Source organism: Sesamum indicum, linkage group LG8, assembly GCF_000512975.1.
Source record: "Sesamum indicum cultivar Zhongzhi No. 13 linkage group LG8, S_indicum_v1.0, whole genome shotgun sequence".
Taxonomy (NCBI): Eukaryota; Viridiplantae; Streptophyta; class Magnoliopsida; order Lamiales; family Pedaliaceae; genus Sesamum; species Sesamum indicum.
The window spans coordinates 3,481,891-3,499,729 of NC_026152.1; the positions used below are offsets into that span (position 1 = coordinate 3,481,891).

The 17,839-nt window shown below is 31.4% G+C and overlaps 2 protein-coding genes across 2 annotated transcripts; both read right to left on the minus strand.

Annotated features, from left to right (window-relative positions):
* On the minus strand, positions 113–943 carry LOC105167736 (probable calcium-binding protein CML45). The gene has a single exon (XM_011087557.2). The coding sequence runs from the start codon at positions 735–737 to the stop codon at positions 144–146; it is 594 nt and encodes a 197-aa protein (XP_011085859.1). The 5' UTR covers positions 738–943; the 3' UTR covers positions 113–143.
* LOC105167652 (cyclic dof factor 2-like) lies at positions 12,009–15,279 on the minus strand. Its single transcript, XM_011087449.2, has 2 exons — positions 14,720–15,279; positions 12,009–13,603 (listed from the first exon to the last, which is right to left on the minus strand). Exons 1-2 carry the CDS (start codon positions 14,930–14,932, stop codon positions 12,323–12,325), a joined length of 1,494 nt encoding a protein of 497 aa, XP_011085751.1. The 5' UTR covers positions 14,933–15,279; the 3' UTR covers positions 12,009–12,322.

The following is a 17,839-nucleotide window of genomic DNA, read 5'->3' on the forward strand; positions in this document are numbered from 1 at the left end:
TAACAAATATGACAGAATAGCACATTTTTCATGGAACACCATAACAGTTTTTTCCTAGAAAAGAATGTCTTATATTCAAAATATTAGTAATATGCTGAGTTTTAAAGGTTTATTACAATTTTCTGTCACTGTAAAAGAATAATTTAACATAAGCTACTCTCCATGAATTTTACAAATTCATCAAAATCTATTCTTCCATCTCCATTTTCATCAAACAGCCCAATCATTCTCCTGCAGTTCTCCATCTCTGATCCTTCCTTTAAGCCCAGAGCACAGAGAACCTTTTGCAGTTCCTCAGCATCAATAAACCCATCTCTATTACTGTCAAACACATCAAAAGCTTCCTTCACTTCCTCCAAGTTAGGATTTTCCCCTTCAAATAGGTTAAAAAGGTCATCAGCATCCAACCTTGCTGGAACCTTTGCTTCAATAGAATTACAACACATTCCTAAGCTTCTTAAAACAATCTCAATTTCTCCACTGCTCACACTTTGATCGACTCTATCCTCTTGCTTGTCGGATGGCTTGAAATCAGCCTGATGTTTAGAACCATCCGGACCAATCAACTGAGACTGGGTTGAGGACCGAAGTCCCAAGAAAAAGGTGTGAATCCTTTTCCTGTCAATGAGTAGTTGCAGCAAGAGGAACTCAATCAACCCCACAATCAGAACAGTCAGCTGAATAGTATTCAGCGAGAAGTGCTCGAACGGAAATTGGTTTACCTCGTAGTGAGACATGACTGATTATTCTCTCTTCTCAAGAACAATTAGAATGTTTTCTTGAAATAATATTCTCACATGCAGGTAGAAGAAAGTTGATAAGGAATAGAGATGCCGAGAAGATGATTTGAGGAACTTGGAGGTGGGAATATATATACATGCATACTATATGTTGGAGAATGAGCTGAGAAACCTAGTGGGGTTTCAAAGGGGAGGAAGTTGCCTGTGTGGTGCAGGTCATTACTGATTGTGAGAAGGTGGAAAGAACATGAAAATGAAATGGTCAGTGCATGAGAATATACAAAGAAATTTCTGCCCTTCTCCTGGTGAGTAGGAGTTGTTTGGAAATTCCAAGAATATGGTGGGCCAAGCTGGCTTTGATCTTTTGTCTGTTTTTGCTTGATAGGATGATATTTTATGTGGAAATTTTGAATAATACTAGGTGTAGTCCGCTCTCATGGAATAGTTGACTTCTAAACCAAGAATTTGCTGCTTTGCAGTTTCCTGGAATTGGAGGTTTCTTGGCAGCCTCTTTCCCCTAAAAGAAAAAGATGGGAATTGGGAAATAAAAAGAATTTACTATTGCTATCCATTGTGGAATTGCATTTCCTTGTGGGATTTTTCTTCACACGTTTCTGACCAAGACTTCTGAAAGATTAAGGATTACCAACTTCTACTTCACTAGTTACTACAGTCCCTCCTGGGGCTGGCAACGAGTCGAGCTCGACCATTTTTGTCGAGCTTGATTCTGTAATTTTGAGCTGATCGAGTTCGAGCTGATTTTTATTATTATTATTATTATATTAAATTATGAAATCGCCAATATTTTACATAAATTTATAAGTAATAAAATAGATTTTGTAATGCATACTATATTATTATTATTAGATTAAATAATGAGAATCACCAATTTTTTACATAAATTTATAAGTAATAAAATAGATTGTATAATGTGTACTATATTATAAAATATACCAAAATATAGTATGAAATTTTAATTTATTGTTATAAATATAAACTACTGATTAGTTTAATAGTAATATAATTAGTAAAATGTACGAAAAAAAATCATACTGAACATTTTAAAATTATAGAAAAGTATCAATTATCTGAAATATGCAATTGAAATACATAAAAATATTTTATAGTTGAGATTAATATATGTTCACAATCTGCAGTAAATTTATATGGAAGAAGTATTATTTTAGTCCGCTAAGTATGCCTAATTTTAATTGTACTCCGATAACTATATTCATTTTTGTTTAGGTTCAGTAACTTACGAAATTGCTTACTTTTAGTCATTTGGCAGATTTTCAAACAATTTTACCCCTATGAGTGCCTTTCAAAAGATGCATAGAGGTAAAATTGTCCGAAAATCTGCCAGATGACTAAAAGTAAGCAATTTCGTAAGTTACTGGATCTAAACAAAAATGGACATAGTTATCGAACTAAAATTAAAATTAGGCATACTTAGCGGACTAAAATAATACTTTTTCTAATTTATATATTTTATAAATGTTAGTATTACATTGATGTAACTATTATCTTATATTATTGAACAACATGGGTTAATCGGACCATCAAAATTCAGATCAGACCGTTAGATATGATCAAACTTACAGAAAAAATATATTTGGTAAAGTTTTAGATTTATTGGATATACGGATGTCAAGATATCATACTCGGAACATAAGAATAATAATTCAAACCGGTGTATCGTAGAATCAGACCATGTGATTTTAAATCAGATTGTCAGATATGATCTAATGGACACGATCATATATATAGTTAAATTTAGTGCGAATCGGGTGCCCAAATTTTACGTATCGTAATTGTTGATTAAACTTTTTGATCTTATTATATATAATAAAATAATAATTAAAATAATTAAAATTGTTCAACCATCACTATTATTATCTTTATCATTATTTTTAGATTAATTCATAGGAATCACTAAATTTTGACATAAATTTATAAATAATAAAATAGATTGCATAATGCATAGTATGTATCCTGATATAAATATAAAACTAAAAAATAGATAAAAAATCATAAGTGAATTACTTGTCAATTTTTAAAAAGTATAACGTAAAACAAATATATATTAAAAGAGCCGTACGAGGAGAAAACTTCCTATACGGTTCTAGGGGGGAAGGGTTAAGGATTTACCCGGTGTAAGATATCATATTGTTCGAGGAACCCTAAATGCTGTTGGAGTAAAGGATCGTCAACAAGGACATTCTAGTGCGTTGTAGATTCTTATCCAAGACTTGTATCATTTGATGATGCCATGTGAATTGCTAGAAACATGTGAAGTGTATGGCTAACCCAATAATGAAAGTTTCGTAAGGGGACTGGAGCAGGCTACCATGAGACAAAAGATCTTCTTTCTAAAGAGATTCGATTCGGAACTCTTATATGTCCAAGGTTCAATATTGAAATAATTTCAAAGGTTTTTCCGCTAACGAAAAAGGGGATAGGATAAAGATTTTTGGAGTCAAATAGGCTTTTTTTGGGGATAGAGGGACTTGAACCCTCACGATTTTTAAAGTCGACGGATTTTCCTCTTACAATAAATTTCATTGTTGCCGGTATTGACATGTAGAATGGGACTCTATCTTTATTCTTGTCCGATTCTTTGACAAACGTATTTGGGCGTAAATGACTTTCTCTTATCACATGTGATATAGAATACACATCCAAATTAAGCAAGGAATTCCTATTTGAACGATTCACAATCAATAGCATTACTTATACTGAAACTTAGAAAGTTGTCTTTTGGAAGATCCATGAAATTACAGAACTTGGAGAAAACTTTGTAATCCCCCTGTCCCTTTAATTGAACGTAAAATTTATGTATGTCATATTAAATAATAATTTTAATTATAAAAAATATTATCATGTTATAGGTATTGATAAGAGTATTCACAAACTATCTTATCAATACAATTCTTCTTTCTTTCTGATTTTCATGAAATTTCTTTATTTTCGAGAGTAGAACCACAGATTAGGTTTACTAAAGATGAGAAAATTTTTCTCCACAAATAACTCCTTATTCTATCCGTTTTTGTTACCTAAGTGATCAGAGCTATTAAGAATTTAATTAATGGGTATATCAGTAATATTAAAATATTCATAAGAATATAAAATAATTTTTTTATAATAAAAATTCATCATAAATACATTCACTATGACCGCCAACCCCTTTAAATACCATAAATATCAATTTTAAAAGGAGGTATTTCACACATTTAATTTGCATATCCAAAGACTATATAATAGTTTTATGACGCCTGAATTTCACACTATAGAATAGAAAGGAGAGGTTAAAATGCCCATATGTCGCCTGAATTTGAATCCAAAACCATATATATAATAATAATTATTTTATCTGACGACTAAAAGATTGTGAGTTTAAATTTTATAAATATATATAGATAATATTAATATATTGCTATTATTGAATATTGTAATAAAGTATGTTTAATGATTTAAAAATATTAATATATTTAAAAATAATAATAATTAATGTTATTATTATTATTATATCGTCGCTATAGATGTAACTCTAATTAATTGTTGATGGTTGTATAATTTTTATCATTATTAAGTATGTTACGATAAAATTAAAATTATTATTGTTTAAAATATTTTTTTAATGATCATTTTAAAATTGTTAATGGTGCTTTACAACAAAAAATTTCTTTCATCGTAGTGAGCTTATACGAGTTTGTAAAATCTCTACACGAATATGATGATCGGGAATTACTAAATAGATGAATCAACAATTTATTTATTTTGAAAGGGAAACAACAATTTAGTTCAAGAACTAATCAAATTTTCAGAACCTTTAATCCTATTAAAAAGAAATTGCATTTTTTCGTCCCATGATTTTAGTTCACTAGAACTTCAATTTCTTTTTTTTTTTTTAGGGAAAGGTAAATTTCATAAATGAGAAAAGGAAGTATAATACAACAGTGCTCGTATGATATGTTATCCCTCGACAGACCAAGGGATACGCCATAATTTATAAAGTGCACTAGAGCTAACAGAGCTAGGAAGATTTTTGCTAAAAATCCATAGTCTAACATCCTCTATGATTAAGCTAGCTAACGTAGCCGGCAACCTCGAAGTGTGCTCGAACCGTTTCATGTTGCGTTCCCTCCAAATATGATAAACGCATGCCCCAAGTAGCGCACGGTATGTCATGTTAATAATGTGTTTGCCCCTCCACTTCCTAGAAGCCCATTCAATATCCATCCGCCACTGTCTGTTAGATCAGAGAAATCAAATAGTTCGTCTGATAATAGTCAAACAACGTCTACTATACTGACAATGAAAGAACAAATGTGTGTGTGTCTCCAAGTTGTCCTCAGTACATAGGACGCATCCACCTAAATGTGATAACCATTGCTTGTTCGTTGTAGCAAGCTTTTCCTGAATAGCGAGCCAGAGAATGAGCATGTGCCGAGGAATTTTTAGAGGTCCAGAAAGTAGTGAATACCACCCTACTTTTGGACCCGGGGATCAAATAAACGATAGAGCGCTTGTGTGGTGACAATATTGTCCGAGAACCGCCATAAAATTCGGTCGTTACTTCCGTGACTGACAGATAGTACCTGCAAGATCTCCAGACATTCGAAGTCAGTGATAGAAGGCCATTGCCACTGACCCTCATGAATGACAACCCACAACCTACTGGATTACTGCAATCCCGTAACAATAGGTCCATGGGGCACTCTCTGAATAAGAGGGCCTAGATGGTGCCAAGGGTCCCTCCATAAATAAAAATCCCACCCATTACCGATGCAGTAAACAACCTCCGATTGTAGCCATGCCCTTAACTGTATAAGTTTCTTCCAACACCATGAACCTCTATTTTCAAATATATTCCAAATAGAGGAGTCCCGAAGTCGTTCTTGGTGTAACCATTCCATCCAAATGCATGTCCTGTCACAACGAATAACATCGCATAATTTTTTACACATGAGGGCTCGATTCATTGTTCAATTTCAATTTCAATTTCATTGTTCATGATAGAACTTCAATTTCATTGTTCATCACATTATCAAAAATAGTTCCATAACTTTTAGAAAAGTGTATTTTCAATCTTTTGTGATTTGAATGCGATTTTTCTGTTAATTTAGTAATTGCAGTTGGTAGAACGATCGAACTGAATTTTTTTAGGATTCATACAACTATTTTCAATAATTCCTTGAGCAATGAGATTAAAGGAGTATTTGCAAAAAATTCTTCTTTTAAAAAGGTTATTTTTGTAAAGAAAGCTGAAAGTTGTAGCAGAATCAAAAGTAGGTAATATTTGTAAAAAAAAAAAAAAAAGGATAAAATACACTTTGTCCTCCTGACCTATTCGTCATGTAACAATTACCCCCTAAACTAACAAAATGTAACACTTACCCCCCACAATTTAAATTTTTAGAATATTATATATATATATTTAGTTCAAAGAGTTTCTTTTTTTTTTCATATATATATAATTTTGCATTTTAAGTTTAAATAAAAAATTCTTAATTAGGAAAATAATTTTTTATTTATAATAAAGTAAAACATAATTGGTGAGTTAAATAGTTTGAAATTTATTTTCTTTACAGATTCAAAGTTAACTAATAAATACACAAAAAAATTCATGAAAAGATTTTATTAATTTGGTGATAAAATTAAGTTATTAGCTATTAATTAAATTAGATAAAAATGAATAGTTAAATATCTGTTTTTTTAACATAGCTATTAATTCAATTAGATAAAAATGAATAGTTAAATATCTGTTTTTTTAACATATTTTCTTTAAAGAATATGATAAAATATATTTATTTATTTTTTTCTAGAAATTTTTAACTTTTGGTTAAGCATATATATATTTGTCAATTTTTTTTAAGAAGCATATATGAGTTGTTGGTCATATTATATTTATTGTGTATCTACTATATATATATACTCTACAATTTTAATATAAATTCTTCACTTATTAAAAATAAGTAATAAATAATAATTTAGTGATGTGTTAATGTGCAAAATACTAAAATATATTGAAAATAATATAATTTTTCAAGGCATGAGGGGCATTCTTGTCCAAGCAAGAGTACATTTGTTATTTTAGGGGGGGTAAATAATTACATGATGAATAGTTTAGGGGGCCAAAATATATTTTACCCTAAAAAAATCAAAAAGCAGATAAAAACTAAATTGGATAGTATTTGAAAATAATCATTTCTAAACTAAACTTAATTGATTAAAAACTATTTTGTCCCCATATGTTAAAAATATATTATTTTTTATTATATTTGCATTTGTTGTTTGTCAATAATAATTATTTTTTTATAAGAAAATAATAAATTTTATTTTGCTCATTATATATCATATTTAATTTTTCTGAAATATTAATAGAAAAAAATAAAATATTAATTTAATAATACTTCCACCAAGTAATATAATTATTGATTCATACACAATAATTAAACTTTGCATGAACGAAAAAAATTATTTTATTGATTAATCATAGTCATTTAATTTATAATTTTTTTTATAATAAATGAATAATATAATCAGACAACACAGCAAATAAAATATAAATATTATAAGATATTTAATATATGAAAATATAAATTTTATTACTGTTAAATTATTTGAATTATCTAAAAATTTCAATATCAACTTTAAATATAAAAATTTTAAAATAAATAAAAAATAATAAAATCGACTTAAGGTTATTATAATGAGGATAAAATCGTAAAAATTGAAGTTAAATTTATTTACAAAAAAATCCAAAGTAGCTAGGGTGCTTCTAGCTTTTGATCTAAAAGCATTTTTTTTAACAGTTTTAGAAGCAGAAGTTGTCGTTCTAAACACCTTAAAAATATTTTTTTGAAGTTAGAAATTGAAAAGTATTTTCTTAAAACTTGCAAGTGGACCAAAGAAATATAATTATTTGACCAACCATCACACAACTTATCACCTGCACATTAAAACAAAATTAGTAAAATAATAAACATAAATGAAAATGTGGTGCAGGATGAAATTAATCAAGTTTATTCAAATTTCTCTTTCAGAGACAGCTGATGCAATCATCATCACACCCACAATCATTTCCTTCATTTTTCCACTTCAATTTCATATATCTACACATTAAAACTCAGTACTGCAGTGCCAAAATCTGGCAGTTACACCAAATATCAATTTCACCAGAAAGATGATTAAAATGAGAAAACCATCTCCTATCCACGGATTGAAATTATGAAAACCCTAATTTCAATTATTGAGGCGGTGGAGACGGAGTCGGAGGAAATGGCGTCGGAGACGGCGTCGGAAAGGGATAACCAGATCTTACGTTGGTGTTTGGCCCTGCGTCTATGTAATCCAACTCCATTGCTTCTCTTCCATTTCCCTTTGAATATAAGAATTCCAATTTAATTTAACCCATAAAGTAAGAATTACCAAGTGAAAATTAATTACTTACCTCAGAAGAAACACCGACTGCTGCATGTTCTTCTTCATGCTCAGAAATATCCAACATTTTCCTTCCGAATCCTGTTCTCCCAAACAATTAAAGTCAAAATTAATCAGATTTTGACACAATAATATATATACATATATATATATATAGAGAGAGAGAGAGAGAGAGAGAAATTTCACCATTAGAGAGAAGGAGCAGAAGAAAAGTGAAGAGAAGAAGCCTACTGATTAAACAACAACTCCCCATGTTTGGTTTTGGTAAATGTTGAGTTGTCTCTCAGGTAAGGTTGATGATATATGTGGGAGGAATAGAGACCAAAAACTGTGAGCTATAAGCTATAAATGTGAGTGAAGAGATAGAGACGGATTCTTGTACGTATATATTTATACACATTGAAGAACACCTTTTTGATTAATTATCAAAAACAATTACGGAGCTGCCCATATTTGGGCGTATCATACGCTTTTGGTTTTTCACTTTTGCTCTGGAAGATGTAAATATTTAATCCGTTGCTCTATGTTGGGGTCAATGGAGGAGCAATTCTTGGATCTTGGGGATTTTAGGGTTTTTTTTTTATTAAAAAGAAAAAAATAAAATTAGTTTTAGTGTGATTTTCATAAATTAATTCATTATATCATTCAGTATATTTAAATTTAAATAAATTAATACGTTTAGATAAAGAAACAAGAAACTATTATAGAAATTAATATACACTGATATTTGTAGAACTTAATACACAACCTTTTGATTGTAAAGCCTCGACGCTATCGATTAATCTCATTGGCAATTAACTATCCCATTTCAAATTTTCATTTTTTTGTCCATCCAATCTTTATCTATTTCAAATTTACTATTTTCCCCAGGTATAGTGTTTATTTTTGTTTTCGATTTTTGAAATAATAATATAGTGAAAATATATTTATTTATATATATTCTCATTGAAAATATATATATATATATATATTGATTTGATATCGCAGTTCAATATAAAACACAATCTTATTAATTAATGCAAACATATTCTCATTTTCACATCAAAATCTATACAAAATAGAAAACATATGTTTTTTTTATTGAAAATTATAAATAATACCATAATTATGCATATAATATAACCATAACATATAAAAAAAAAATTCCATACACTTACAAACGGCTATTGTTGAAACTACTACCCTAACTAGATGATTTTAAAAATTAATTATAATTACGATTTTGTTTTTTTTTTTAACAAAAGTGGGTGTATGCCATTTTAACACAATTACATCAATTTTCTTGTTACGTCAATAATATCATATGTTTATTTTTTTTTTAAAATATGATATGTTGGCTTATATATATTGTTTTATTCATAAATTTTAAAACGTGAAAAATTATTTATAATACATACACAGGGTTGGCATACCATGACAATTAATATATAAAAAATAATATTTTTCACTCACAAAGGCAGATTTGTGACCGCAACACCAAATTTTTTGGTTGTGATGATAATATCTTAAGTTAACTTTTATTTTAAAATTATTTAATTTTTATAAAATATAATATGTTGATTTATGTAATTTATTTTTATTTATAATATATTTTTTAAAAAATATTTATTATATAGGCATAGAACAGGTCGGCTAGTAGTGTGCATATGTTGAGGTAGCATAGGTGGGAGTGCACGTGAATGCCAGATTGGTAGTAATAATATTATTCTTTTTCAGCTTTCACGTGTCCTTGGATCTGTACCAATTAAGTCCACCGCAAACTCCTCTTCCGTACCAAATTAAGGAAAAATTATTATTTTAGTTCGTTAAATATATTTAATTTTAATATTAGTTTAATAATTATGTTTATTTTTGTTTAGGTCTAATAACTTACGAAATTGCTTACTTTTAGTCCTCAGACAAATTTTCGGATAATTTTACCCCTATGAGTGCATATGGTCTAAAACTTCCTTTCAAAAGTTGCATAGGGGTAAAATTGTCCGAAAATATGACAAAGGACTAAAAGTAAGAAATTTCGTAAGTTACTGGACCTAAACAAAAATGAACATAGTTATCAAACTAAAATTAAAATTAGGCATACTTAGCGAACTAAAATAATACTTTTTCCCTAAATTAAATAATTAAAGTTTCCACTATTTTATTTTGATTAAAATATATATCCAATAATTAAATGATTGACAAATATTTTAGCTTTAAAATATTAAGAGCATATGTTAATCAATTACTTATAAGGGTAATTATATTTAGACTTCCTAACTTATAATCTAATTATATAAATCAGTCATATTTTTGTATAATTATAGAAATTATATTTGATAATAAAAAATTAAAGATAATTCATGTAATGTTTTCGACGTTCTTAAAATTTGTGCGTAAGTTCCAAAAAGTGGTGATGTTTATGTAAATGATGTTGACGTCTCTAATGGATGTATATATAATTTTTCAAAAGACAAGAATGATTTGTATAAATACACCATAAACCATAGAGTGTAAATATAAGGGGTAATTATATCGCCGCCCTTGAAGTTTTGTGTACTTGCACGTAGACCCTCTTTAGCTTGAAAAGCTATATCTAATAATCCTGAAGTTTAATTCCCTGTAACATAAGTCTTTTCATTAGTCAAAATTCACTGAAAATGTTGAAATTAACAAAAGATGAATGAAAATTAATATTTACCCTGGCCAATTGATTTATTATTAACTTATTATAAGTTAAATTATTTTTTCTGACTAAATAATTTTAAAGATATACCTCTTCACATATATTAACGTTATACAATAATTATTAATCGTAAACGATTTATTTGATCTTGTAATAACTTAGTAATAAATTAATTATAAATAAATATAAATTTTTATTCAGATATTAACAAATTTAATAAACTTTGATTAATAAATTTTAAAATGCTTGTGTTGTATTGCATATGGGGAGCATGTCAGGAACGTGGACCTTAATAGAGTAATAAAACTTCACAGCTGAATGGATGATTAAATTATGTCTTTTTCAAGAAAAAGCAAAACATATTGAACCAATGAAATCGCAGCTGAAGAAAGATGAATACTATGCTCCGTACTCTGTACGCCAGCTGAGTTCAAAATTTTTTGTCTTGGTGAATGGGACGAGACTTCAATTTTTAGAAGAATTGATGACAGTATTTTCTCTTCAAAGTTAATATAATTCAAATTAATGTGGGATATTAAAGAATAATTTTGGCTCAGAGGTTTTTTTTTTTTTTTTTTGGTTTTGGTGGCTTAATTTTATTTTTTTAATTTTTATTCGGTGCTAATTTAGAGGGTGTTTAGCTAAATTTATTTAAGAATTTTTATAAGCCCGTACATATTATTTTCTTTCTTTTTTAGAGAGTTTATAAGTCCTTATTTATTTTAGAACTTATAAGATATTTTTGTGAAAATATTTATCAAATACTTTGTATGAATATTATGATCAATGAATCTTAGGAATAGAAAATAAATCGAATGACTAAATGTTTGAATGAGATCGAGCGGGGTAAGTTCCTTTAAATTTGATCCAACAAGTTTAACAAATCAAACTTGAATAAAAAATTCAATAAGCTTTTTATATTGGATCGAACTCGATTTGATTAGAACCAAAATAATAAAATAAATTTGAATATATCAAAATATCCGATCTTGACTCATGTTTGATTCATACCCGAGAACACATTTAAGAAATTACAGCCAAACCCCAGGACACAAGTACTGGATTCTAGGAGTCTGCAAAGAACATCAACGTTTAGCACTTTCTCATGTTATGGTTTGTCAAAACGGGATGTACAATTTGAGAATTGAGGTTGGCAGCAGAAATGGTATAATCACAATCTAATATTCAGATGTCCAAAATAAGCGGAAATAATGATACAGAGAAAGTCTACTCCCAACTTATTTTGCTGCATGTGGACTTGGGATATACAAACAGAAATCTCACTCTCTTCCACCTCTCAGAATTTTCATAATGTTTTATGTACAAGAACTAAAGAAGCCAAAAAAACCATCTATGTCCTACCAAAGACCACCTATTTTATAGTTGCTATTTCCACTAATCACATCTTGACAAGAAATTAAGGTAACATACCCTGAAAACCGACCACTTTGGTCCGTAGCATTAGAAGCAGAAGGAATTACGAGCTCTCATGGAAGCTCAATGACCGGGACAATGCTGCTGGATTGGCTTGTAATACCGTGGACGTTTCTGGGGCCTGAGCCTTACAGTCGCCCTTCGATTGGCTGCCAAAGGCCTTGAAAAGCCCACCTCCACCAACAGGATCAACTCTGTCGTTCTTTATACCTAATGTTGCCCATATGGAACTCTTGGCAGCTTCTCCAGGGTCATCGATTCTCAATGTTTTTGGAACCCACAGACACTTCTCAGAGTTGCTTTCTTTTCTCGTCTCTTCCTCTGAGTTGGCCGGCTTCAAGATGTTGTCGTCTCTTGAATGCTTCCCCAGAGTCGGGGAATTGGGGCTGGAACTTGGAGAACTGTGGCTCTGTGAAGAAGTTGGTGCTGGTGGTATGACCCAAGGAACATTCCAAGCACCGGGAACAGCACAACCCCAGTAAGGTGGTGCTGTGGAGTAGAACGGCAGAGGAAAGCTAGCGGGCCCGAAAGCAGGTGCAGATACCAGAGAGCTCCACTGAACAGAAGGCCATGGGTAAGGCCATGGGGCTCCTGGGAAACAGGGTACCTGTGGAGGAAACGGGTGATGATTTGGTATTAGTTCTGGCAACCCGATTTGACCTACCTTGTCCTTTGAACTCGCAGTGGTGGAGGATCCACTTGACTGATCATCTCCGTTCTCTGCAGGTTTCTGGAACCCATTTCTTGCTCCATCTCTAAGTGTTTTATCAGCAATATCCAAAACAGACACCATTGATTCACATAGAGGTGCATCTGAACTAAAGGCAAGGATGGTGCCGTTTGGGTTCAGAACAGGGTGGTGAACTCCATTCGGTAGATCAACTCGTGCACTTTGAAGAGATTCTGGAACGGTTAGATGGCAGAATTGAGAAGCAGAACTCTTGTTCTTGCGCCGACCGGCACCTACAGGAACATTCCTCATGGTCCCACCAGCCGTCCAGTACCTCTGGCATTTTTTGCAGAAATGTCTGGGCTGGTTGACGTTGTAATTGTTAAAATAACAAAACTTTGTTTCCATGCTATTGCAGCGAGGACATGGAAGTATCTTGTCTGGCTTCTTAAGGGTTTTCTCCTGTGAGTTACCCGTCTCGATCTGGTCATCCTCAGTCTTTGAGGTTTGCACTGCTCTAGCATCACTATCAGCAGACAGTGCCTTTGAATCCTCATCTGCTGCTGGAGTCGCGTCTTCTTTTAATTCATTTGATGTCGAAGGGTGGGCTACATCTTCCTCTTTTCCATCGTTTTGTTTGGGTACTGATTGACACTGCAGTCAATAGTGTATGAGAAAGTTAAAACCAGGAGTTCAAAGCTACAATCTATCACATTACAAAAATTTTGTATCGCCTTTCGTAGATTTATCAACAAGAACTATAAATACAAAGCAACACAAACAACTAAAACAGTAAAAACCACTCTGAAAGTTAACATATAAGTTCACAATCAAAATTACTATATGATAAGTAACAGAACGAACATGCGATAACACAATAGCATTAACTCTAGACTCCTCAACAGAAATTAACATGGACAAAACTACCAAGTAGGCACAAAGGAGAACAATTTTAACCAATTCCAAACTACAACAGATTGCATGGAAAACATTTTCTGAAGTTGAGCTACAACTCCAAATAAAGATCCTGAACTCCACTCCAGAACATCTTCTATGTCCCACAAACAGGAAAAGAAAAAAAGGAGAGGTGAACAAACAAATGAAGGCATGCACCTCAACTTTTTCTGCTAACTGCAAGCTATGCTCATCAAACCATCTTCGTTTCTCTTCACATAAGTTTGTCCTAAAAATCGAACTTCGAGAAAAATCCAGCTCTATGCCTGATGTCTATTCCAGTGAACTAACTGGTTATTGCAGAAGAAACCATGATATATTCCGAAATGAAATCAAGAACCTACTGCAACGCATAAGATCAAAAATCCCTTTTCCAGTGACTTAACGAGGTCGTGCAACAACACAAGCATGATCACAAAGACCCCCCATTTTCTTCTAGCAACTTGATTGCTCAATCAGATGATTCCTGAAACTAAATTCGATACGGCGGACAGAAATGAAGTCCAACTTTAACAGAACCTACAGAGATCCAATTCAACATACCAAACAATTCCCATACAAGAGGAAAGAATACCAACTCCCACAAAAACAAGTCTTTAGTCCCAAATGAGAAATGCCAGAATTAATCTGCAGTAACTCAAAAACGAAGCTTTCATTTTAATATTGCACAACCCTAATCGACATATCACGCCGCAGCACAAACCCAAAGCACACAAAATCTTGAAAAGCAACAAAACCAAGATCGACCCATTATAATTAACACAGAAGGGTCGGCTTTCAAATACTTGGAAATAAAAAATTATTTCCAATCCATACCTTGTGTGATTCGTGGTCCTCTGCATCTCCATTCAAATTGCTATTATCAATCATAGAATCAGATGAACAGGAGGGGTCTTGGTTTGAGCTATCCTCTCCTGCAGCATCACAAGACTGAGCTGCTTCACCAATTTCCACCGCCGCTGCACAAGTCTCCGGCAGCTCAATGGTTTTACCAAAAAGCTTTATCTTGGGATCCTTCACTTCAAACATTATTTTTTTCTCTCTGTTCTCCGCCTCTCTCTCTCTCTCTCTCTCTCTCTCTACATATGAACACGAATCAAGAAAGAAAACAACAAAGGCCCCCCCGGCGAGCTGGGGGAAATAATTAATTAGGAGATCTGACACGTACACTCACCAAGTGAATAACTGAGTGTTCTTTTCTCTTATTGTGGGGGGCGGGCCGGGGCGGGGTGGGTTGGGGAATGGCTTTACCTTTACGGGGTTCTGTGTGTGTGAAGAGGGAGGGAGGGAGGGGAATGATGGTGGTGGTGGTGATGTGGTTGGGGACAACGTTGGAGGAATGGAGAGTTTAAGGTTTAAATGCCACGTCAGCGAGTGAAATGGATTTTGAGCCACAAGTTGGTTTGTGGTGTCTCTTTTTATTGATGCTCAAAAGTGGACTTACTCAACTTTATCTGACTCACACTCACAACCCTCCCTACCTTTTTCTAAAAGTCCCCAAGCTTTTCAGTCTTTCCAATTTTGACCTTTTCTTTTCTTTACTGAAAAAAAAAAAAGTGTGGTAAAGAATTTTCTATTTTAAATTCTATTATATATTTTTATTTTCTTTAATATTTATATTTATTAAAATTTAATAACACCATACAATATAAAAGAATTAAATGAGAATTCTAAGAATTTTGAGAGACAAACTTGCAACATATGAATTAATAATTCGATATTTAAGCAAGTAAGAACTTTGATGAAGATTTAAGTTAGAATACTTTGAAATTTTTCTGAAACAATACGCTAAGCGATAGGTTGTGTGAAAAAAATTTAAATTTGTATCGAAACGAAAGGTTTAGCAAAGTAATATGCTTAATTGAGCTGAAAACAAGCAAAATATTTGTGTGAAGAGTCGAAGGTAAAGTTACCTTATTTGACCTACCTAAACTTCTATTAGATGAGCCGCATGAGAGGAATGGAGATGCGATTGAGCATAATTTGAATATATCTAGAGTCAATAGAAAGCCTATTTTCACAAAATAGCATTAGTCCATTTGTATGTTAGGTCATCTGTGCTCGACATGAACAGGACTAGGGCCCACCTCATCATCCAGAAAGTAGTCTATTTAGAGAAATTAATTACATGTCAATTAAAGTTGATTGGGCTATCAACGAACTAAAATTTGGCATGAATTAGCTCGATTTTACTATCAAGTGTGTACATGTGTCCTTTAACTCTTTGAACTTTGTGCATTTTGGTCCATTGGTTTTACTTTAATTAGGCTTGAACTCTTAATTCAATTGGTCCATACATTTTTTTTGTTGCTTGAAAAATGGATGTCCGCGGTATCAAATATATACACGTTTATATGTATAAAATTTTATTTTAAATAAAATAAATAAGATAACATTTGTACACATAATGTGCATCCGTTAAATAAAATTTAAAAAAAAGACAGTAGAATTTAAAATAAAAAAGTGGGATCTGATTGGGCCACATGCTACCAAGTATGTTTTCTTTTAATATTTAAGATTAAAATTTCATGATTTTACGTGTATGCGCCACAGCTTGTATTCTACTCAAGAGGGATTAGGAATTGATTCCTTGTTTGGGCCACCAGCGCAGTGTAGCGATTTCAACCACATACTAATGATGTGACTTGAAATCGTGTTTCTGGATGTGCTTGAAAATAATCATTCAAGTTAAACAAAATTAAAAAAGAATTGGTCACCGTTCATAAACTATTATTCAAATTGCATAATAATCTTTAAAACATAAAAAAGACCTTTGCCATTTTGCTATTAGGATCAAAATGTCCTCTGTTCAATAATACAAAAATACTTGAAAATGAGTATTTTCTTCTTGCACCAGTTTACTGATTATGCAACAAATACCCAAATAAATTTAGAAAATTGTAGAATTATTATTATTATTGTTGAAAAATTGCAAGCAACCCCATTATGATATTACAAATGAGCAAATTGCTCTCTTATGAAAAAACAAATAGCGGTTTACCTTATTGTACTTTTTAAAATACACCAATTTACCCCCCTATGATTTTTAAATGAAGCAATTTACCTCCTTGTATAAGACGATAAATTGATTCATTTTAAAAAATATAGAGGGGTAATGTGCTCATTTTTAATATCACGGGGTGTAAATTGCTATTCACCCTTATTATTATTATTTGGAAAAAAGTTACAATGTATAGTGGTAGCAGTTCTAAAAAATTCTTGCTTCTCATGCCGTCCATCACAATATTATTTGAGTGATTTAGATATTTTTTTGTAATTGCGATGTATGTCATAACATATTATGTTGACTCATTTTTTGAAGCTGATGTGTAATGTCTATAAATGTAATTTGTTGTTATAAGTTAACACCGTTAAATTTTTTTAATAACTATCCACCTTATTAAGATGACTTTATTTTTATTTATTGTTTTAAATTATGAATTTTTACACTTCTCAATCTAATTATTTATTATTGTGCATTTTTTATAACAATAAAATTATATTATTCTACTATTTTTTTCTAGATATTGTAACTTTAAAGTAATTAAAATTAACATTTATTTTATATTTTTTAGTTTTAAACTTGTAGACTTTTATTTATTAGCGGCTCCCATCAAGTGTATTTTTAATTTTTTGTGTCGGTAAAGGATAAAATATTTAGGATTAAATGTAATTTTGGTCCTCTAATTATAGCCAAATTCCATTTTAATCCTTTAACTTGGTAGGGTTTGGGTTTGGTCCTCTAGGTATTTTAATTGCTCAATTTTGAGACTTTTTAAGCAGGAAAAATATCCAATCCGCGCGGAAGGTGACTGTAAAGTTCAAATCCTTGAATTCCGCACCACGTTGATGAAAATGGTTGGGACTTATCTCATTAGACTCGCAAGGAAGAGGCAAGTCGAATTGTGATGGTCCGCGACCGCCATTCGTACGGAC

Bases quoted from the DNA above. Each gene is read 5' to 3' on its own strand.
- LOC105167736 (XM_011087557.2), bottom strand. From the start codon at position 737: ATGTCTCACTACGAGGTAAACCAATTTCCGTTCGAGCACTTCTCGCTG.
- LOC105167652 (XM_011087449.2), bottom strand. From the start codon at position 14,932: ATGTTTGAAGTGAAGGATCCCAAGATAAAGCTTTTTGGTAAAACCATT. The intron at 13,604-14,719 runs GTATGGATTGGA...TATTGACTGCAG, and splicing joins AGGACCACGAATCACACAAG to TGTCAATCAGTACCCAAACA.